At 40.2% G+C, this 23,735-nt stretch overlaps 1 protein-coding gene across 1 annotated transcript; it reads left to right on the top strand.

Annotated features, from left to right (window-relative positions):
• The first annotated feature begins 833 nt into the window (after positions 1–833).
• On the top strand, positions 834–22,527 carry LOC139651898 (protein NLRC3-like). Its single transcript, XM_071528785.1, has 6 exons — positions 834–1,110; positions 3,705–5,502; positions 6,160–6,333; positions 20,741–20,886; positions 21,066–21,094; positions 22,312–22,527. Exons 1-6 carry the CDS (start codon positions 834–836, stop codon positions 22,525–22,527), a joined length of 2,640 nt encoding a protein of 879 aa, XP_071384886.1.
• The last annotated feature ends 1,208 nt before the right edge of the window (positions 22,528–23,735 follow it).

Here is a 23,735-nt window from a genome sequence, read left to right on the forward strand (position 1 = left end):
TATTGACCACAACATTTTATTAGATCGCCTCAAGAAATGGGTTGGTCTCTCTGGCACAGTTATTAAATGGTTTCATTCTTATATCACTGGATGAAAATTTTATGTAAAAATTGGAGAACATGTCTCTAAACCAGTTGATGTTGATTATGGTGTGGCCCAAGGAAGCATCTTTGGACCTCTGTTATTTTCACTGTACATGCTTCCACTGGGTATGATCATCCGGCAGCATGGTGTGAATTTTCAGGCCAGTGCTGATGATACACAATTGTATGTGTCTGTGAGGCCACATGACCTTGATACACTCACAAGTCTGGCTGACTGTGTCTCAGCCATAAATGAATAGATGAGTAACAATTTTTTAAAGCTAAATGGAGAGAAATCAGACATTCTTTTAGTTGGTCCTGAATCAAAAAGGGATTGTATTCAAGCCAAACTGGGAACACTGGCCATATAGACAAGAACAGAAGTGAAAAACCTAGGTGAAAAACCTCCAAGTGAAAAAAAAAGATCTTTCCTAGTTCACAGAAATAAAGGAAATGGAAAGAGAAAAAAGGGAATTAGCCTGTACTCTGACCTTGCTGAAGACATGCATACTTTTACGAGTACTATGTTTGTAATGAAGGGGCAGATAAGGTCAGACAAATATTACCAATTACATTACTGATTACTTGTGTGACCTGGCTGATAAAATAATCTTACTATCTTTAGACACACATGTCTAAAATATTGGTACTGATGAGATGTGATGACATGAATCTTAGTCATTCCTGTGGGGAAATCACATAATTGTTCTTAGAGTTGAATATTTCCTGTGATTTTACCAGGGAGCAATAATGGCCATGCCTGTAGATCTGCTCTTGAAAACTCTGGAGGATTTGGGAGATGAAGACTTCAAGAGGTTCAAGTGGTTCCTGCAGCAGCCTGACAGCCTGGAAGGTTTCCCAGCCATCCCAAAGAGCCGACTGGAGAAGGCAGGCAGGCAGGACACAGTGGATGAGATGGTGCAGATCTACAGCGAAAACACTCTGGAGGTGACCAAGAAGGTTTTAATGAAGATGAACAGGAATAATCTAGTGCAGAGTTTGTCAAACATCGGCTCAGGACCCATAGGTAAGTCATGGGAAAATTTTAAAAAAGGCACATTTGAAAAGAATATACAACTTATGCAATCATGCATCACATATGATTTATTGTACAAGATGTATATAAAGTGCTAGCTGTATCATTTTACGGGTCCAAGCACGTAGTGCTGGAACTCTATTGTATTTGCTGGAATTCTTCTTTCTTTCTTTCTTTCTTTCTTTCTTTCTTTCTTTCTTTCTTTCTTTCTTTCTTTCTTTCTTTCTTTCTTTTCTTTTCTTTCTTTTTCTCCACTAGAAGTATCTGCAGCTCAGAAACCGTAAGTCCTACAGCAGCCATATTTGGCAGGTGGGCTCCCATGGTCTCCCACTACTCAGGCAATGCACCCCACATACACTGGCCAGATGATGGCACTATAACAAGCAACTTTGCGTTTTGGTCAATAACGTCTGAACCGTGTGTCATAGAGAGAAACTTCTTGTGTCCATAGATCCTTTGGAGGGTGCCAAGTCCAACCCATATATCACTTTCAATGTCCGCAATATTGTATTGTCCGTCATTTTGTTTTGTTAAATATGTCGTTCACTGGTACCTTCCCCCGATTCTGAAGTCGCCCCCCTCTGTTTTTAGTAAAAACTGACTGATCCCACAGTGTTGTCCTCCTAGTGTTGTCCTAAACTGTACATTACAGGAAAAAAACAATATGATTTTTGAAATCTTCATACCTTGATTAGTAAATAGACATTACAAATTGTAATGATATCTTCAAAACTGAGCGTACAGTAAATAGCAATGTCTAGCTGAAAATAATTTGATAAATTGACTGTGATATGTTCAAGATAGTTTGATCAATGTTCATCAAACTAAATTCAAAGGATGTCTGGACTGTCAAGATGATGTCTGTAAAGCCATGTGTAAATTGATTAATGTGGGGCACTAATACAATTATAATATTCATATTCTTTCAATATGGGTTGGACTATCATCTATGACCGATCACTTGTCCCTTTGTTTTGTTTCCCCACTCTGGCACACCAAAGTGGAAGTTGGCAGAGTGGTAAAGCTCAGGTCTTAGGAACACAAGGTTGTGAGTTCAAGTCCCTGATGAACTCTGACCATTTTGAAGTTTCATGAAAAGTAAATCAACACTAAATCACATAGTACAGAAAACTCAAAGCAGGTGTTTGACATCATCTGTCAATGGCCATCAGCCATCGAAGGAATGATTCCTTTACCAGCACTGAAAGATGCTCCACTGCTCGCGTTGCATTCGCGTTCGCGTTGCATTCGCGTTCGCGTTGCATTCGCGTTCGCCTTGCGTCCGATGGCTGTGTCCAAGCTAAAAAATCGCTGAGGTTCAATTCTTGATGGCTGACGCACCCGTTTGCCCTCATTGAAATAAAGTTGAATTGGTTGTTTTCTGGTGTTTCCATTCAAAAGTCAACAAGCTCTGTGGAGCGAGAACGTCACATTGGCGCACCGCTGATGGCAACGCGATGCAACACTGGTAGTGGAGCTCTAACGTTAGTTTGGTTTTATTTGTTAATGGAGAGCACTACGATGTTCTATAAAGTGATTAGCACTGTCAATAACTCTAGCCTTACCTTTAGTTAGTTTCTCCTCAGTAAACCTGGAACAGGTGTTTGGCTCAGTAGGTAAAGTATCAGCCTCTCATGTGAAAGATTGCAGGTTCAAATCCAGGCTTGTCCTTTCTGAAGTCATCAGTTCTCAAAAACAATAGAAAGTTTGGCCATTGTGCATAACTTCAACAAAGTGGTTGCAATGAAATTATAAACTTGACAGAAGTTACAGCCAACACAAAAATAGCCATGTCTGATCTTCGCAACTTGTGTGTCTGTCTAACTTCTCTAATGTTTTGTCCGTCTTTTCAAATTGTGCTTTTTTTTATTTGTGTACTTTTGTTGGCCTACATCCAGACAATAGATGTGTGAAGAGAGACTGGCGGCCTTGTGAGTGTCTGTGTTTATTGTAAATTTTATGTTGTGCAAATGTCAGGAAAACAGCAAAACTGGCGTTTTTGCATTTATGTAATTTCTTTGGATTTTAATATACTTTATTGATCCCCCAGTGGGTGAATTCTTGCTTCGGCCTCTAATTGGGGTGCAGAGTCAGCCAAGTAGTTCGGTGCCCCTGCAGCAGGTCAGGGTTAAGTATCTTGCTCAAAGACTGATCACAGTTGTGCACGATATAACAATAATACCTGACAGTACCTTCTAAAAGACAAGTGTGATGCAGCCGCATCATCACTTTATCCATAATCCCAGTAAAGAAGGTCCTCAGGGGTAGCAGGGTTTTTATACAATCATTACCCATGCAACCAATAAAGCATAGCTAGCAGAGCTTTATGGGAATCAGCACAGTGTGAATGTGTCTTTAAGGAATCAGATTGGTTGCATGAAACTCCTGGTTGAGTAATAATAACTGACTCAACAACAGCTACCTTACACCTTATACCCAGTGAGGACCTGCTTGTCCGCCCATCAGTAATGAGCCGAATAGAGTCCATTGAGTTGGGAATGTGCACATTTACCAGGAAATGTTTGCATTACTCATACTTACTATAGCATCATCTCATTGATGTCATCTGTTGTTTATTCATTCAGAGACTCTTGCTGCCATCTGCCAACGTAAAATCAAATCCAACCTGAAGCAGAAGTTGAAGTATTTGTTTGAGGGGATTCCTAAAGCAGGAAAGCCAACCGTTCTGAAGCAGATCTACACAGAGCTTTACATCACAGAGGGAGGGAGTGGAGAGGTCAATGAGGAACATGAGGTCAGACAGATTGAAGCAGTGTCCAGAAACCAGAGACCAGAAACACCAATCAAATGTGAAGACATCTTTAAACCCTTACCTGGAAGAGATGAACCAACCAGAACATTGATGACAAAGGGAGTGGCTGGCATTGGGAAAACAGTCTTAACACAGAAGTTCACTCTGGACTGGGCTGAAGACAAATCCAACCAGGATATTCAGTTCACATTTCCATTCACTTTCAGAGAGCTGAATCTGCTGAAAGGGAAAAAATACAGCTTGGTGGAACTTCTTCATCGCTTCTTTAATGAGACCAAAGAAGCAGGAATCTGCAGGTTTGACAAGTTCCGGGTTGTGTTCATCTTTGACGGTCTGGATGAGTGTCGACTTCCTCTAGACTTCCAGAACAACGAGATCCTGACTGATGTTACAGAGTCAACCTCAGTGGATGTGCTGCTGACAAACCTCATCAAGGGGAATCTGCTTCCCTCTGCTTGCCTCTGGATAATCACACGACCTGCAGCAGCCAATCAGATCCCTCCTGAGCGCGTTGACATGGTGACAGAGGTGAGAGGCTTCACTGACCTACAGAAGGAGGAGTACTTCAGGAAGAGATTCAGAGATGAGCAGCAGGCCAGAAGAATCATCTCCCACATCAAGACTTCACGAAGCCTCCACATCATGTGCCACATCCCAGTATTCTGCTGGATCACTGCTACAGTTCTGGACCATGTGTTGAGAACCAGTGAGAGAGGAAAGATGCCCAAGACCCTGACCGAGATGTACATCCACTTCCTGGCAGTTCAGTCCAAACGGGGGAACGTCAAGTATCGTGGGAGACCTGAGACAGATCCACACTGGACTACAGAGATTATGAAGATGATTCTCTCTCTGGGAAAACTGGCTTTTGACCAACTGGAGAAAGGCAACCTGATCTTCTATGAAGCCAACCTGACAGAGTGTGGCATTGATATCACAGCAGCCTCAGTGTACTCAGGAGTGTTCACACAGATCTTTAAAGAGGAGTGTGGGCTGTACGAGGACAAGGTGTTCTGCTTTGTCCATCTGAGCATTCAGGAGTTTCTGGCTGCTGTCTACATGTTCCACTGTCACACAAACAAGGATGAGAAGGTACTGAAGACATTCCTGGGAAAAGGCTTGGGTAGATCTGAAGACAGTGGACAATCCCTGGATGTCTTCCTGAGGAGAGCTATGGACAAATCCCTGAAGAGTAAAAATGGCCACCTGGACCTCTTTGTCCGCTTCCTTCATGGCCTCTCACTGGAGTCCAGCCAGAAACTCTTAGGAGGCCTGCTGGGTCAGACAGAGAGCAGACCAGAAAGCATCCAGACAGTCATCAGCAATCTGAAGAGGATGAACACCTTCAGAACCCCTCCTGACAGAAGCATCAACATCTTCCACTGTTTGATGGAGATGAACGACCAGTCAGTACATCAGGAGATCCAACAGTTCCTGAAGTCAGACACCAGACCAGAGAAGAGACTCTCTGAGATCCACTGCTCAGCTCTGGCCTACATGCTGCAGATGTCAGAGGAGGTTCTGGATGTGTTGGACCTGGAGGCCTACAACACATCAAAGGAAGGACGATGGAGACTGATCCCAGCTGTGAGGAACTGCAGGAAGGCTCGGTTAGTCCTGATGTGAATACCAACAGTATAGAACAGTGTAGAGCGACCCTCATACCTGATACCATCAGAATTACAATAAAGATCTATAGTTCCTCAAACACACACTATAAAGTGTTGCTCTACATAGCTGTGGTACACAGTGTTAGGCTTAACGCTTTACAAAGTCATGTGTTTTCCTGTAATGTAAAGTAAGTCATTACTGTTCCAGTTTCAGTTTCACATTACATTACTGATCTAACAGATCAGTTGTTACTTGCGTTACATTCTTCAACCTCTTTAGCCTCTTTATTGGTGTAATATCTATGAAAGATTGCCCTCGTCTTATCCTGCCTTCAACTCATTTCAGACATATCAGAATTACAGAGCGACATGAACAAGCTAACAAAGTTAGCAAGTTTAGGATAAAATCTCAATCATTTTGTAAATCAGTTTTTCAAACACTTTTTACAGAATTACTTTCATGTAATTGCATTTATGTATTTCTGCTTGGTTTCTGCTTAAATTATAATAAAAAAAATATACACTGAGTGTTTTTTGAAAAATTTCAAATAATTATAATTATTTTCAGTATTATTATGCTGTATATGTTTTGATTGGTATGCTTAGTGGCAACTCTGCTTTGATAATGACTCATTTCACATTAATCTGTAACCACAGACTTTCTGGCTGTGAACTCTCAGAGACTCACTGTGAAGTCCTGGTCTCAGCTCTGAAGTCCAACTTCTCCCATCTGACAGAGCTGGACCTGCGAGACAACAAGCTGCAGGATTCAGGAGTGAAGCTGCTCTCTGCTGGACTGGAGAGTCCACACTGCAGACTGGAGACTCTCAGGTCAGACAGAATATTTAATAATGTGCTGACATGAATATTAAATGAATATTGTGGTGAAACTTAATCTGAGGATTTATGCATAGAGTCATTCCATCTTAAATCAGATGATCATTTACAGACTTACGTCTCAAATTGTCCTGATGTTTTTTTCACACAATCCTTGTGTATTCAAATGAATAACAATGAACTATGGTGATTATATTCTCCATAGTATTAAAGATACAGGAGTCCAAATCGGTTCCAAAATGGCCTCCATCTATGGAGAACAAAACTCTGATGTGAGTGTGTTGGAGGCAATAAAGGAAGGAAAGATCAGATTTTTATTGTGGTAATTACACAGAACGTATAGAGCACATAATCACCCAGGTATTGATCCAACTATGGATACACAATGTATTAAAAATATTTTATTTTGTGTATCTTCAGTGATAAAAAGTCACGTGAGAATATTAGTATACTCATATCTTTCACAGTTTAAGCATGATGGTATGTAGTTAATGTGTACAACATTTTATCTTCCTTATGAAATTAATTCATAACTCCAATTTGAATGCATATTTTGATAAAAAATGCACTTTGGACACCAGGGAAGTTGCACTTTATTGGTGTTTCCACAGACTTAAAGACGTACTGCATGGTGCAAGATGAAATTTTATGAAGATGAAAGTTTAATGAAATTGCTGTTTGGACATTTTCAGAATAATATTCTTCAGTCATTTCATATTCAGATGTCATTTTAAATTTCCTTTCAGCTGTGTATCTCTGGTTGAAACCTTTTCCATGGTGTTTTCTGCACTGTTCCCAAACTAACTGCATCAGTCAGTTTGTTTCCTCTTCCTTTGTGTTGGTGAGCAGCCTGTATTACCAAGTGTTATCTGGATTATACAATTCACAAAAAGATATTCAGAGAATATAGTTTGTTTTTTTCTTAAGTTTGGTCTTAATGGGAGCCAGAGACAACTGCCTAATATGGATCACCAGAACTGTGTTTTTATAATGCAATATGTACTTCAGTTTTTGTTATTTCTATAATGTTTTCCATGAATGACTGCTAAACAAAGATGAACTCGTGGTTAAAATGTACAAACAAAATTGAACAAAAAATCTGTGAAAAAAGGTGCATGTGTTCTTTTGTCAGACTGAATCTTTATATATTAAAGGGTCACCAGTTGTTTGGCTCCATATTTTCTAAAAGTCATCTCAATACTGACTATGAACAGTGACCCCAAGTGGTTGGTGTTCCCGCGAGTCGGTCTGGAGGGAAAAGGTTCCGGAACATATCAAGACAACAACAAGACAACAAGCGCATTGGAGGCACGGTGGTGTTTATTGGTTTCAATAAATGAACAGCTTGATTTTTGGTTCTGCATAAGTTCTTGGTGGCTGCCCCATCCAACTCAAATTCTGCTTTTTATCACAATTATGTCCAGAGAAACTGCCATCTGAAAGTATTGTCCCAATAAAAAGTGTCCATTCTGGACTTTAACTAAACCTTTAATTGAAACTACTTGGCATTCAGGGCCCAAACGTCTTTATTCATATGGTTGGTTACAGAATGTGTTCAAGGAAAATGGACCAATTCTGAGACAGAGGTGTGACAGCCTGTCTGGTTTCAGATGGAAAGACTCTATAAGGCCGACATGATGCTGATCCACACTGACAACATGCTGAAGTCCATTGACTAATGTTGAGCTGCACATTTAAAACCTGAACAGATGGAATTGGATTATGAAACACTAGATTGTTGAAAGCATTCAGTAATATTTTATTTTATAGCTACATGCTTTATTCTTTATTCAGATTGAGAGGCTGCAGCTTGTCAGAGAGCTGCTGTGTTTCTCTGGTCTCAGCTCTGAAGTCCAACAGTTACAGTTTTTCTAAGTTGATTTGACACATTTCTCCAAACTAAGGTCTATTCTCTCAAAACAGGATTCCTGAATCTGCAGAGGTCGCCCTGCAGGTTTTACCAGCTGGTTCAGAATAGAGCAGCTAGATTTTAACCAGTGGGAAGGTGACATCATCATCTGCCCAGTTTTAACATCTGTCCTCTGGTTACCAGTTAGACAGAGAATTAAGCGGTTACCCCGCTGCTAAAAAACCTACACGCAACCCATCTCAGGTTGAAAATTTCAGGCCAGTTTCACTCCTCACCTTCCTTTCCAAGACACTTGAGCGTGCAGTCTTTAATCAAGTCTCTGAATTTTTTTCTGAGAACAACCTGTATGATCCTAACCAGTCTGGCTTCAAACGCGGACACTCTACTGAGACTGCACTCTCGTCTGTAGTGGAAACACTGTGATCAGCTAGAGCTGCCGGTCAGTCCTCTGTTCTAATGTTGCTCGACCTATCGGCTGCCTTTGACACATTTAACCACCAAATCCTCCTCTCCACACTCACTGAGCTTGGCTTCTCAGGATCTGCTCTCTGCTGGTTTGAGTCCTACCTCTCAGGGAGATCCTTCAGAGTGTCTTGGAGAGGGGAAGTGTCTATATCCCACTGCTCAAGGGTCAGTGCTTGGACCCCTTCTCTTTTCAATATACACCACCTCACTTGGTGCAGTCATCCGCTCACATGGCTTCTCATACCATTCATATGCTGATGATACCCGGCTCCTATCGTTCCCATCAGACGACCCCACGGTCTCGGCACGGATATCGGCACGCCTCGCCAATATCTCTTATGCACCTACAAAGCGGCGACCAAAATGGCTCCGACCTACCTGAACTCCCTCATTCAGGTCTACGCTCCCTGCCCTCGCCGATATCTCGGCATGGATGAAGGAACGTCACCTTCAGCTTAACCTGTCAAAGACTGAGACCTTGTCATCCCAGCCAGTCCCTCTGTACAACAACAGATCAGTATCCAGCTCCAATCAGCTCAGCTCATTCCCGCAAAGTCTGCCAGAAACTTGGGTGTCATGATTGATGACCAACTAACCTTTAAGGAGCATGTGGCTTCTGTTGCTCGGTCATGTGGATTTGCCCTGTACAATATCAGAAAGATCAGACCCTACCTGTCTGAGCATGCAGCACAACTCCTGGTACAGGCTCTTGTAATATCAGCCTTGACTACTTCAACTCCTTACTGGCAGGGCTCCCAGCATGTACGCTCAAACCTCTGCAGATGATCCAGAAGGCGGCGGCCTTTCTGGTCTTCAACCGGCCCAAAAGAGCACATGTCACTCCGCTGTTCATCTCCCTCCACTGGCTCCCACTTGCCACCCGCATCAAGTTCAAGTCCTTGATGCTCGCCTACAAAGCGATGACCAAAACGGCTCCGACCTACCTGAACTTCCTCATTCAGGTCTACGCTCCCTCCCGCCCACTACGCTCTGCCAAGGAGCAGCGCCTGGTGCTGCCGCCACAACAAGGCCTAAGTCTCTATCCAGACTCTTCTTCTGTGGTTCTTCGGTGGTGGAACAAGTTACCAAACTCCATTCAATCCGCAGAGTCCCTCTCAATCTTTAAGAAAAGGCTAAAGACCCAGCTCTTTAGTGAACACCTTATCACCTAATGGACTGTGTAACCAACCAAAAAAAAAACAAAAAAAAAACTTTTATTTAACTTTAACTTTTATCTGCCTCTATGCACTCTATGCATTGCCTCATAGCACTGCCTCGTAGCACCTATGTCCTGTTGGACCAGATCTTAGCTTTATGGCTCTTACTCTCATTGTTCTCTCTTGACTAGAACCTTGCTTGTGTTGTATTGAAATATCATGTGTACGTCGCTTTGGATAAAAGCGTCTGCCAAATGGGAAATTGTAATTATAAAATGTCACTGAACACATTTAAAGCAGGCTAGTTTTGGTCCTGAATTACACTGTGGAGCTTTTAGTTCCCTGTGAGCTTAGAGCCAGCTGAGATCTTCAGGTCCTCCTGACTTTCCCTCAATCCAGACTCAACACTGAAGGTGGTTGCACTTTAGGGCTTCCTCAGGGCTTCCAGACTGTGGAAAGCCTTTCTGAGGGACTGAGGCTGCAGATTCACTATCATCTTTAAAACTCTTTGTAAAACACACTTTTATTGACTTGCTTTTGTGTAATTTTGTGTAATGTTTTTTGTCTCTCCTCACTTCTTAATCTTTCTCATGTTCTCATGTTTCTATTTTAGATTATGATGATATAAAGCCACTTCTTTTTAAAGTGTTTCCTAATTCATATCCACTTTATTTTCTTACAGTATAACAAAGCATGTGCCATTTGGTGGATTTATTTATCCAATCACCTTACAGCACCATGTGTGAAAACATTGTTATCATGGGCGGTCCAGTGGGAATCAAACCAGTTTCTCTGTCAGTGTTAGTGCTCCAGTCAGCTCAGTATACAGCACCATGCCAACACACTGTGACCTGCTTTAGATAAGGGCCACATCAATACAGTCTGTTAGTAGAAATAATACAATTTCTTCTTTCTTTTCTTTCTTTCTTGCTTCTTATATACTTAAAATTTGCCAGATTAAATGTTTTTGTGCATTTGTCATTGTTTTTACTTGTTTTGTAAAGGTTAGAATCAAGAACAATGCCCAAATATTTTAAATTAGACACTACCTGGATCCTCTCACCAGATACATATACATTTGGCTCAGGAACGTTACATGCTACCTTCATAAAGGACATGCAGGCTGGTTTTTTTAACATTCAAGTGCAAGCATGAGTCTCTAAGCCATTTGGAGACACTGACCATTATGGATGTACATTTAACCACAGCCTGTTCTTTGTTTTTGGCATGAACATAAATCACAGCATCGTTGGCATACATCTGAATGTCGCACTTACTGCAGGCACCGGGCAAACCATTAATATAATATAAAGACTAAACAATAGAGGTCCAAGGATAGAACCCTGAGGCACTCCTACATCATACTTCAGAGTAAACGATACTTCGTCGTCCACTCTGACACACTGAGTTCTCCCTTCGAGGTAGGATTTCATCCATTTTAGAGATTCTGCAGAAAAGTTAAAATTGGACAGGTTTTTGATCAAGACATTGTGGTTAACAGTATCAAATGCCTTCTTGAGATCAAGAAATACAGCCCCTACTATGCCCCCTTATCCATTTTACACTTGACATTCTCAATGAAAAAACAGTTTGTGGTTTCAGTGGAATGGTTAGCTCTAAATCCAAACTGGATGGGATGATGGCTGATTTCCATCCCTTTGGAAACACACCCTGCCTGAAAGATTAATTAATAATGCTTGTGATGGGACGAGTGAGTCTTTGTGGTCCATTCCAAATATGTCTTTAGCCCTGGAATTTTTCAGTGAGCTTTTTGATTCAGTGACTTCATGTATGGAAAAGCTGGGTTGACCTTCATTTAATGGCGACAAATCTAAGGGACCAATATTATAATGTTGTGATAGGTCTCTCACAGAGTTAATAAAATATGAATTAAAAGCTGTAGAAATAATAGCTACATCTTGCGTTAAGCAACCGTTCACACCGCTTTTTTGAATTAGATTGATTGCCTGTTAACTTCTTTATATTATCCTAAATTAATTTGGAATTACCCTGTGCCTCACCAATTATATTAATAAAAGTTTGCCTTAGCTTGTTTTAGTTCTTTAGTTACCCTGCTCCTCAGCATTATGAACCTCTGCTTATCATTTACTAGCTTTGACTTAAGCACTATTTTAAGCGCATGATCCTGCTCCTTCATTAATTTCCAAATGTCTCCATTTAACCAAGGAAGTGTGCTCTTTTAGCCCTGTTTAATTTTAGTTCTCTTAAGGAAGCTATTTATTGTGGTCTGAATTACGGATAGAAAAATGTGACTGTTGTCTTCTGCAGTCCCGTCTGATAGGTGGTCACTCCAGTTGATTCCCTTTATAGCATCCTCAAAAGCTTTTAGGTCACCCTTAGGTATTCTTAACTGAGGAGACTTTCTAATAGTACAGTTGTTAAAACAATTGTTGACAGCTTTCTTGTTATAAGTATCAGATTATTAAGTGTCAGATTAATATATATATTATATATCAGACATTCCCGTTACCATGTTGTAGGATCTTGTTATTCTCTCAGGTCTGTCAGGTCAATCTGAGACTGAGAGGAATGGGTTACCCTTGTGGGTCCTGTCACTACCTGGGTAAAGTCAAAATTCTTAATTACTCGTTTTCGGGACTTTTCCCGAGATTTGTCTTACCAGTTAAAGTCCCCCATTTCCGTTGCAGCTAAAGTCCGCCATTTCCCCTCTTTATCAAAATCATACTCCTTTAGCATTTAATTTAACAGATCATAAAATTCACTTTCACAGAATAGCATTAATTTACCATTTTTGTCTCCACTACCCATATCTACTTTAATTACTAACATTACATTGTCTTACATTACTGTGTTTAAAGTTTAATTTAAAAGATAAATAGACCTACCAATCACAACACAACAGAGTGGCACCATACAAATGTAATATAAAGCTTCCATACTTTATTCTTTAAAGAAATTGTACCTCCAAAAGTAGGCTATATACAAAAGAAAACAATGCACATTCAAAAATACAGTCACAGTATAAAGTGGCAACAAAATTAAAAAAAATAAGCATTAGATGTTAAGATATAAGATATTAAGCATAAGAATTATATCATTCTGCATAATAATTAGCCATGTGCTTCTGCAATGGAGGAAGCTGGCTGTCGGACCTCACAGTCGGATATTTACTCTAACAATCCTTATTCCCTGGTTGGAATTATGCAGCATTCCATGCAGCAGTGATATTATGATGGTAGTGAGGGCTTAATCCCCTAACGCCCGGGCCACACCACCTGCGTGAGCGGTGCCTGACGGCTACCTCGCTGAACTGCTGCGGCTCACAGCCTGTGGTGTCACACACAGAGAGCGTTGCTGCTACAGCGCTACTGTGGCGCTGCCTATCCCTCTACATTGAGTTTACCTTTGATAATGACCATAGAATGTTTAATTTCATGTCATTATGTCATTTATATGTTGATGAGCGGTCCGAAAAGTGAAGAGTTGTACCAAGGAAGCAGTCACGTGGTTTTTGTTTACCCTCGTTCAGAGAGAGAGAGAGAGAGAGAGAGAGAGAGAGAGAGAGAGAGAGAGAGCGAGAGAGGGAGAGAGGCACCGGAAAAATACTGCCTATAGCCTACGTGGGGTTTCAGCTATGACTACCTTATTTCCACAGTTAAAAGCCGGTACTCCACTAATTTAGCCATGCAAGTCACTGAATTTTCTACAACACGGTCCTGCAAATATTTAACAATAGAAGCCTTGTGTTAACAAATGAAGGGATTCTGTCCACAGAAATGCTAGAAGGCTTTTAATTTGAAACGGAAACAGATTTTTTTTTTCATGTCTGTGACATATTCTACAGATATAGACATTGAAACAGTATTTAAAGGTGTAATGTTGCTGGTATGATGTCAATATGACTACCAACAGATCATTTTCCCTGTCTATTTTTGCTGGGAACTGCCCACGTCACGCTGAAAAAATAGGCAAGACACCAAATCTCTGGATGAGCTGCAGCCGAGCCGCACCTGAGCCACGCTGCTCACGCTGCTCACGCTGGCTGTGTGGCTGCTCTCACCTGTTAACATGGGCACCGAAATTAAAAGCAACAGGTTCCGCGATGCACATGCGCCGCTCACGCAGGCGGTGTGGCCCGGGCGTCAGAAGAACAAGCTACTCATGTTTTCTTCATGGACGCACATGGTCTGATGTTTGGAGCAGTGGTGTAGTTGGTAAGTTCTGACAGCCATATATATACATAGATGCTCCCAATCAACCGGGGGAAAGAGGGTGTGAAACATTAGGAGGCAGGGCCTTGTTACTGATTGCAGGCCATGAATCTTTCTAACTGCAGGGAGAGTAGTGTTGTAGTCGAGACCACCTAAACCGAGACCGAGTCAAGACCAAGACCAGAGCGTATCAAGTCCGAGTCAAGACCAAGACTTTGAGGGGGCGAGACCGAGTCAAGACCAAGACCAAAGGGGGGGGAGACCGAGTCGAGACCGAGACCAGACCAATGCGAGTCCATTTTCAAGACCATGTAATCAGAGTGATGGCTCAACATTTACACAATTTCTCTGCTAAAATTCAAAAAGAAAGAAAGCATCATTTAGGAATTTAAGTAAAATACAAATGGATGTACAGTATGTACTCGGTGACAGAAGGCAATCCTTTGAAACATTGCAATTCGATTTCACTGACCTTTGGAAAGGCTCAAGACAGTGGGCAGAATGAAACAGAAGTGTTAAAACACCCTGAGCACAGAGCTTCACTAAAACATTCAAAATTATTATCAGGTTATAGCTGTCCCTTGCTTTTATGTCACAATGTATAATTATTTTGATTCCTGAAATGAGAAGAAACATAAACTTACTGTCATGTATAGGCTACAAATTGTTTTTATGTTTTAGTGTTTTGACTTTGACCAATGTGACAACTTGCCCCGCTCTCCCCTACTCAATCTGCCAGAGCCCCGCTGTGCAGACGAAAGTGAAACTTGAAATTCCACAATTTACTCGCCTGTGTTAGTAACGGTATAAACAGTAACCTGATAACACGTCTTCTGCTGCACTACAGACTTTAACGGTAACGTTATTACCTTGTGGAATTTAAGCCTAACATTAGTGAAATTATAATTTAACCGATAACTGTGTTGCAATGCTTTAATGCAGCGCATTGAATTGAACGCACCGTGTGCCTGTATGGAATCGGTGTTTGTTCTTAGAACTGTTTTGCAAAACTCTCTGTGATTTCTGTAGGCAAATTGTATTATTCTTATTCTCTCCTCTTCAGCCACACATGGTGCTCTCTCCTCCTGTATCCTGCGTTCTCTTTCTTGGCGCGGCTCAGAGGGGGGTAAGTGAGGGTGGCAGCGTTTAATGGTTAATAAACTTTCAAACTTAAAATAAGCCAAGTTATCGGTTGCAATTTGAAGGGGAAAGTTTTATATCCAATCACAGTAAAAAATAAATCAGAGTCAGACAATGCACCGGCAGGTAATGATGTTACTGCACTTGTGGTCTCGACTGGTCTTGAAATAAAATTCCGAGTCCTCTTTGTCCGAGACCGAGTCAAGACCGAGTAAAAATGCAGTCGAGTCCGAGACGAGACCGAGACCAGCAAAATGTGGTCTTAAGACCGGTCTCGAGACCAAGACCGATCTCGAGTACTACAACACTAAGGGAGAGTGTGTATTTTCGGAGCAATGGGCCTTCGGAGCAATGGGTGTTTGTTTTCAGGATAAAGGGCTGTCAGACAAATGGGCTTTCGGTCCAATGGAACATTTTTCGGACTATTGGGGTTTCGGAATAATGGGCCGTCGGAACAATGGTCAGTCCCCCTGTCCTGCTCTGCTGTTTTGGATTTCATTCTTTTGAAGAAATCCTGAATGTTCTGATTTCTTTTCATATTGTAATCGTCGCATGACGCATGTCACTTTATATCTTGCACATTTATACATTTAATTATGTATGCATGAATGAATGTGACATGCAAAACTTACTCAGGCCTACTAAGATACACAAGACAGATTTACATAGCTAGCATTAGCATCATTGACAATAACCAAACAATGACGACAGGTTTGCTAGCAAGCTGAGATGATGACAGACCTGCACCCCATTATCATGAAAATAAAAAAAAGATGGGGGAAACTTTTTAGCTTACTACAGCTAAAACTTTTTCAACCACTGGCACAGTATGTGTATCAAAAAGTCTACTTACATATTTCAGGAGCGACAAGTAGGCCTAGCGAGACAAGACCATATCTGTTTCCTCTACATGCTGCAGGTGTAAACTCTGCATGATACAAATGTCTTGTGTTGTGTCCCTCTTCTGTTCCACTCTGTATCTTTAATGTTATTAAACTGGTGCGGTTAGAGCATCACATGTTGGGACCAGTGTTAATTTTGACAGCAAATTTTGATTTAGTTTTAGTCATAGTCTTTTGACTGCAATGCCATTTAGTTTTAGTTGACCAAATATTATATGATTTTAGTCTACTACATCTACAGTAGATTTAGGGGGTCTTTTTATTCTCTTATATTGTCAATATATAGGCTATTATCAGTAAAGGATCCCATTACTTGGACTGTAACCCTATCTAATGTATTCCATTTTAAATAGTTCCATTTGTCAAACAAATAACTAACCTTTATATATCTGAAGTGCTCCCTTTCAAGTGCTTTTTGTCAAAGATAACATAACTTAAAAATATAAACAGTGCTACACTGTTCTGTTTGTTGCTTGTTTTTGTCTACAAGGTAAAGAACAATAGAAATGAGGCCCCTTGTACAAGAAATCTGCTTTTCTGCCCCTCTGTCCTGCTACATCTCTCTGTGCTGTCAGTTTCACCTGTATCTTTACATCATTACATTACAGCCTTTAACATTGTTACATTATCTACCCTGTTTTACTGCTCAGCAGCTCCTCTGGTCCAGACTGTCCTGCTCCTCCTCATTTGTATTTGTTGACGAAAGTGTCAGTACATTTCATCATAATTTTTGTCATCATAATACATTTTTGATTTAGTTATTGTCTTGTTTTCTTCAATGAAAAAATGTCATTGATGAAAGCTAACCCTAACCCTAACAGTGCTTGGGACTCTGAAAAACCAATGTTTCCTGCCCAAGTGAACTGGACTTCGAAACTGAAGCCCTTCCTGCTCACTGACAGTGAGTCGCTCTGGAAAGATAGAGTGAATGATTTTCTTTCTGTTTTATCATGTTGAATCAAAACAAGCTCACAGAGAAATGCTGTCAGGACTTGTGGACAATTCTCAACTCCCAGTCCTCTAGTCTGAGAGAGCTGGACCTGAGTAACAACGACCTGCAGGATTCAGGAGTGAAGCTGCTCTCTGCTGGACTGGGGAGTCCACACTGCAGACTGGAGACTCTCAGGTCAGGATCACTGTTACTGTTCAACAGACAAATTTAAATTCTGCTTTATATGCACATTAATGTCAGTGACAATACCTGAGCTCTCATTTTCTTGCTGATGTTGTTTATTGAAACCAGCTGAGAAAGCAACATGCAGCTCTACTTTCTATCCTAGCTTTTTTGCATTATCATAACTCATTTCAGAATAGTGTGCTAATGAGAAAATCCAACATGTAACTCTTTTTAAACAAGGAGTTTACACTGAGAGCTAGATAAGATAAGATAGGATAAGATAAGATATCACTTTATTAACCCCCTTGAGGAAATTCAGGTGCCACAGCAACTGGCAGAACAGTATCAAGGAAAACAAATACAGGACGATAATAAAAAACAAGAGGTAATACGATAAATAAAGGTAATGTACATACTATAAAACTATAGAGACAGTGCAAATAATGCAAATTAATGTGAATAATAATAATAATAAATGCGTATACATATATACGTATACTATATACTGTACATATTCACATAGTTATTAGGATTAGGATCTCTTTCAGAAAACCTGTACAAAAGCTTGAAAAAGCAATCCTCAAGAATAAACAATAAATAAACTATTAGTGCAGGGTGATATGGCTGAAAATGTTATCACGATTTAAATTTTCATATCAGGCGATATCGAGTTTTATGTAAAATTATTATTTCTGTCAACTGTCAAATTTTGCTCCTGAATAAAAAGTGGAATAGATCAGTCAACTTTAATTTAAAATACTTCTTTATTGCCAGAATAAAACTAAAATGATAATAATAACAACATTAATAATAATGACACAGACACCAAGTGGAACTGAAATGTCGTATATCAGTCTTATTTTTCAACAGTCTTATTTTTCAACACTATAACCTTATATAATCTTTAAATAAGAAATATAGCCGCAAGCGGCCATGAGTGGGTTTCAAGCCTTTTGTGAATGTTACTGACGTTGCGAAAAAAGTGTCAGTATTTCTTAGGAAATCGTCCAAATATATCTCTTGATATACCTGCCAAGTTTCGCGATCATTGAACAAACGGGTGTGGAGTTACGGCCGTTTTTGTGTTAGGCCACGCCCATTTTTGGCTTTTGCGGTGCCCCCTTTTGGTCGGATCGCACAAAATTCGGTATGCAAGCTGTTTAGCTGACAGGCCACGCCTTCTCACAAATGTAAAAATCAATATCTTCAAAACGACAGTAGATATCAACAACCTTTTAACAACTTTTAATTAGATTAGTCTGTAGATGCTACATACCAATTTTGGTGATGATCGGTCAAACGGTGTAGGAGGAGATGTTAAAAATTTGTTTTTCAAAACTTTCAAAATATCTCAAAAACTTTCCAGGCGGAACTTGAGGGTCCAAATAGCAAGTTATGGAAGTTATGGCCTTTAAAGTAAAATTATAGTTACAGCGCCCCCTTCAGGCCGATTGGGTAAATATTTCTTGAGCAGAAACTAGCCACCAATATCTAGCAAAGATATGTGTACATTGTACATTGTTGGCAAGTAGGACTGGGCCACCACTGGGAAGACATGGTTCCCACACTCATTCTCACAAGTCAAGGCAATGACACCACATGGGCAAAACTGGGGTATTTTTGTCTATTTAAACTTAAAACACTTACAGTCAAAATGTTAGTGATAAAATTCTGAAAAAAAAATCACACATTCCGCTGGTTTCGGGTGTATTGTCAAATATTTTGGTGAAGTTTGATCAAACATTTGGCGTAATAGGAAATGTGCATATAGTACAAATTACAGCAAGATATTGAATATCACTGTGGACTCACTGTTTGACCAAAATGAACACCCTTTGAAACACTTGATATCTACCATCTAGAGAATGTCTGTGAAAATTTTGGTAGCATATGAATGAAGGCTTGTGGAGATATAGATGTTAATTGATTTTGCATATTTTGAAAAATATAGTGATGGACTTCTGAATGACCATAGGTTGCAGTGAGGCAAACTTTTGTCACAATTCAGTGGATGTGCTGAAAAAATTTCAGCTCTCTAGGACAAACGGGTGATTTATTTAGATTTTTTGAATTTTAGAATGTGAAATGCCTAGAAATTTAGATTTGTTGTAATAAGCCATGCCCACTTTAATCAATCATTACCAAATTTTATGCATCGACTGAGTCATGACCCTAGATCGTGCAAACCGAATTCCGTACGAATCCATGTAGCCGATTACGAGATATAAACTTTTCGCATTTGTGGCGCCCCCTACTATTCAAGATTAAAACGGCTGTGCACACATGGTCATTGATGACATCTGAACATGTTCACAAAGTTTTGTGATGATTTGACAATCGGTCATGAAGTTACGACAATTTAGCGGACAGGCAATGCTCTCTCTCAAATTTAAAAATTAATATCTTCAAAACGACAGAAGATATCAACAACCTTTTAACAGCTTTTAATAAGATAGGTCTGTAGATGATACATAAAACTTTTGGTGGTGATCGGTCAAACGGTGTAGAAGGAGATGTTAAAAATGTGTTTTTCCAAATGGCAAAGTTGTAGAGTATGGTCACCTGTATAATGTGGACCAAGTTTCATGAAAATCAGACTTAGGGTGTAGAAGTTATGGCCGTTAACATAAAACCTGAAATTATGTCGCCACCTTAAGGCCGATTGGGTTCATTTTTCTGGACCTAGTAATGGTTACCAATATCTGTCATTTGGCCAAATTTGATGTCTCTGTAATGTACCATCTCACAGGAATTTGCGCCAACAGAAAATAATAATAACAAACCGGCACAAAAACAATAGGGTTTCAGCCCCTTCAGGGCTTGACCCCCTAGTAATAATAAAACAGCACAAAAACAATAAGGTTTCAGCCCCTTTGGGGCTTGAACCCCTAATTATAATAAACTAACACAAAAACAATAGGGTTTCCTTGAACCCCTAGTAATAATAAACCAGCACAAAAACAAGAGGGTTTCAGCACTACGGGCTTGAACCCCTAATAACGAAACAAAGCAGTGAAGCCCGTTCTTCCAGTTTGACCTGAACCCAGCAGAAAACCAGCAGCCAGTAAAGTAAACAAGGAAGTGTATGAGCAACCTAAAAAATATCAAATAAACTATTCTAACTGAAACATCATAAGTGTTCAGTCGCAGCTATTTAAAGACGTTTCACTGCAGTGTGAGTGTTACTGTGTAACTGCTGTTGGAGAGTGTGTTTGCTGTGTGTGTGTGTGTGTTGGACAGCAGCGCTCCTGTTTAACTGAAGCTACATAAAACTCTACAGTGAAGGAATTGATAAAATTTTGAATCAATCAATCTTCATGATGACTAAAACTAGGAAAACAAGTCTTAGGTTGCTTTATGCTTTAAGAGAGAAACTCTGCTGTGATCAATATTATTGAAAGTTATCATGTTTGTTTTATTTTTAAATCAAGGAAAATTTAAGATAATTATCAATATCGTTTTATCACCCAGCACTACAAACTATACATCACTGGAAGAAAATGCAACACTATGTCGCAGTTTGCTTCTTGTGTGTGTGTGTGTGTGTGTGTGTGCAGGCTGTCAGGCTGTCTGCTCACAGAGGAAGGCTGTGCTTCTCTGGCCTCAGCTCTGAGCTCCAACTCCTCCCATCTGAGAGAGCTGGACCTGAGCTACAATCATCCAGGAGCCTCAGGAGTGAAGCTGCTCTCTGCTGGACTGGAGGATCCACACCGGAGACTGGACTCTCTCAGGTATGGAGAGTCTGCTAGAAGGCTGAGAGTCACAGACATTTCCTCTGTCACACTGAGAAGCTCAGGAATACTGTTTAATGTTTAATGGGGGATATGAGTGGAAATCCTTCATATTGAAGGTTATTAAATGTCCATGTTTCTATCATCAAAGAGAATCTGCTGGTCCTGGTGTGGACCATGGTGGAGTGCAGAGGCTGAAACCAGGTCTGAGGAAATGTAAGTGTGAATTTAGTTTGATTAATGAAAACAAAGCAACACACATTCAACTACTTAGATAGAAAGTCCATTTACACAGAAGTATGTGACGTCAATTCATTCAGATCCTACTGTGAATGAAGATGATAGCTGACGTGTTTTAATGAAACTATTAAATAATAATATTTATTTTATTTATTCATGTGTATATCGTCGCTGTCGGACGGAAACCTTGTATCTCCACATTTCGTCATTTTTTTTGTTTTTCATAAATCAATGCTATTGGTCACCCTTTATATCTGTCTGTGGGTTTTACAAATATTTAACCAATGAAAAGTATTAAAAAGAGCTTGTGACTAAATCTTGTAACGCCATTGGATCCTCAAACTGTCGGCAAAACCTCGTAACTCCACCCCGCCTCCATCTTGGATGAAGTGCCGCACGCAGAGCTGAGGTAAACAGTGAAGAGGCGATTTCGTCTGACTTTGTCTGAGGTAAATAGTTCAATAAAATGTTTTCAAATTAGCCCTAGGTTGCAAACTTAGTTAAAACTATGCAGTGTACCTGTTTATCAAATTTAGCTCTGATGTTAACATTGTGATTATAGATGGAAGTGTTTGCTGAGGAGACTAGAAGCTAGAAGCTAGATTAGAAGCTAACGTTAGCGATGTGACAAGAAATTATCAGATTATTCATAGCCTTTCTCTCGCTAGCTAATGTTAGATCAATCCCTACTTCATCTAAAGTAATCCTTATTAGAAAACTCAGTTGAAACTCTGTCCTTTATTGAAACGGCGATGATAAATGAAGTATAGCAGCTAGCTTGCTGAGGAGCCTAGATAGCAAGCTAATTTATGACAAGAAATGATCAGACTAATGTTATAGCCTATCGTTCACTTGATCAGTCGCTACTTAAGATTGTCATCAGCAGATGTAACGTTATGTAATATCAGTGTTGTGCAGATTACAGATGTCTCGTCTAGTTAGCTAGATAACCAACTTCTTGCCTCAACATGATGCTACTGTAACCTGTTGAGGCAAACTAATCTGATATGACCGGGGGTTTTGTTTGTTTTGTTTTTTTACAGTAGCAATGTCTGTGTCCCTGGAGGAAATGTGTGCAATGGTCAATATGTCATATGAGGAGGCAAACAAGGCAAGGCCAGTTATAGACATAACTTTTTCTTTTTGTATGTTATTAGGTACAACATCAATTGGACGATGGACTTCAGCACTCGGATAACTGGACTCCATTGCCAAAGCACCAGCTCCGACACACCACCTCAGACATGCTTACAGTCATACCACTCTACACAGAGAGCCACAAGATCAAGGAGATGAAATACAAACACCTCCAAGACCTCAAGGAGGTCATACCGAAAGACTTCCACAGCTTCTATGACAATCTAACACACTAGGAAACACAAACACACACACTCAGTCAAGTCTCCTTGACAAGATCAAGGAGATGAAATACAAACACCTCCAAGACCTCAAGGAGGTCATACCAAAAGACTTCCACAGCTTCTATGACAATCTAACACACTAGGAAACACAAACACACACACTCAGTCATACACATGCCGTTATCTACACACACACACAGACACACACACACAAAGTGACAGATAAATTGTTAATGTTCATTGGTTGTTATTGTTAGTGCAGCATCACTTAATTTTATGATGGACTACCTGTTTTTAATATCTATTTATGTATTATTAATGTATTTATTTTTTATTATTATTGCATTTATTTATTTATTGTTGGTGTGCCCTTGTTATAATGCACATTTTCAAAAAATTATTGTGTCTGTCCAATGTATGTAATCAACTATCTAACAAGTGTACACTACAACACCTGTGAGTATTGTGTTAGAAATTAATAGTCTTGCATTCAGTTTTGTACCCCCACCAGTAGGCAGCAGTATTGAGCCAGACGGTAGTTGCTTCACTCATCTGTAGAAGAACACAGCAGTAATTTTAGGTTTCCAGGAAAACGGACGTTTTATCCGGGTGAAACTACGTTAAAGTTGATTTTTCGGGGCTAATAAATTACATGATATCAGATCGGTGCATAGACTCGCGTACTCGCCGATACCCGATCCAGCATTTTAGGCTGTATCGGAGGCATTTCCGATACTGGTATCGGTATCGGAACAACGCTAGTTACATTAGGCTATTTCTAATCGTTTCATGGTTCTCGTCCTCTTCCACCTGGATCAATTTGCTGGCAAAGACCCATGATTACTCACTTCCCATATTTCCTGTTTGTGTGTCAGGTGAAAACAGGGTCTTAGCCACCAGGTGACGCTATTCCTCTAAACTATCCAAAGAAAAAGGTCAAGAAATTAAATGGCTCTAACAAACCATTTTCATGGCCTCATTCAAATGAATGGGAAGTAAAAATCTGAACACTACAAACTTGTCCCAGCTGCATCCAATCCTGGTGAGTAATTTATATTCTAGATTTCATGGTGGTCAAGTGCCAAATAACTCCTTTGCTAAACTAACTCAGTATGCTGCCACCAGCTAACAGGACCTCACTCCTGTCTTTTTCCCATCTCACTGAGGAGCAAGTCTCCAAACTTCTGCTTGACTCTCGTCCCACTACCTGTCCATTGGAC

Source organism: Centroberyx affinis, unplaced genomic scaffold (assembly GCF_046629955.1).
Source record: "Centroberyx affinis isolate AG114_WGS23_722 - 3 ecotype Tasmania unplaced genomic scaffold, CSIRO-AGI_Caff_v1 ptg001725l_1, whole genome shotgun sequence".
NCBI lineage: Eukaryota > Metazoa > Chordata > Actinopteri > Beryciformes > Berycidae > Centroberyx > Centroberyx affinis.

Bases quoted from the DNA above. Each gene is read 5' to 3' on its own strand.
- LOC139651898 (XM_071528785.1), top strand. From the start codon at position 834: ATGGCCATGCCTGTAGATCTGCTCTTGAAAACTCTGGAGGATTTGGGA. The intron at 6,334-20,740 runs GTCAGACAGAAT...GTGTGTGTGCAG, and splicing joins TGCAGACTGGAGACTCTCAG to GCTGTCAGGCTGTCTGCTCA. The intron at 21,095-22,311 runs GTGGAGTGCAGA...GTATGTTATTAG, and splicing joins TGGTCCTGGTGTGGACCATG to GTACAACATCAATTGGACGA.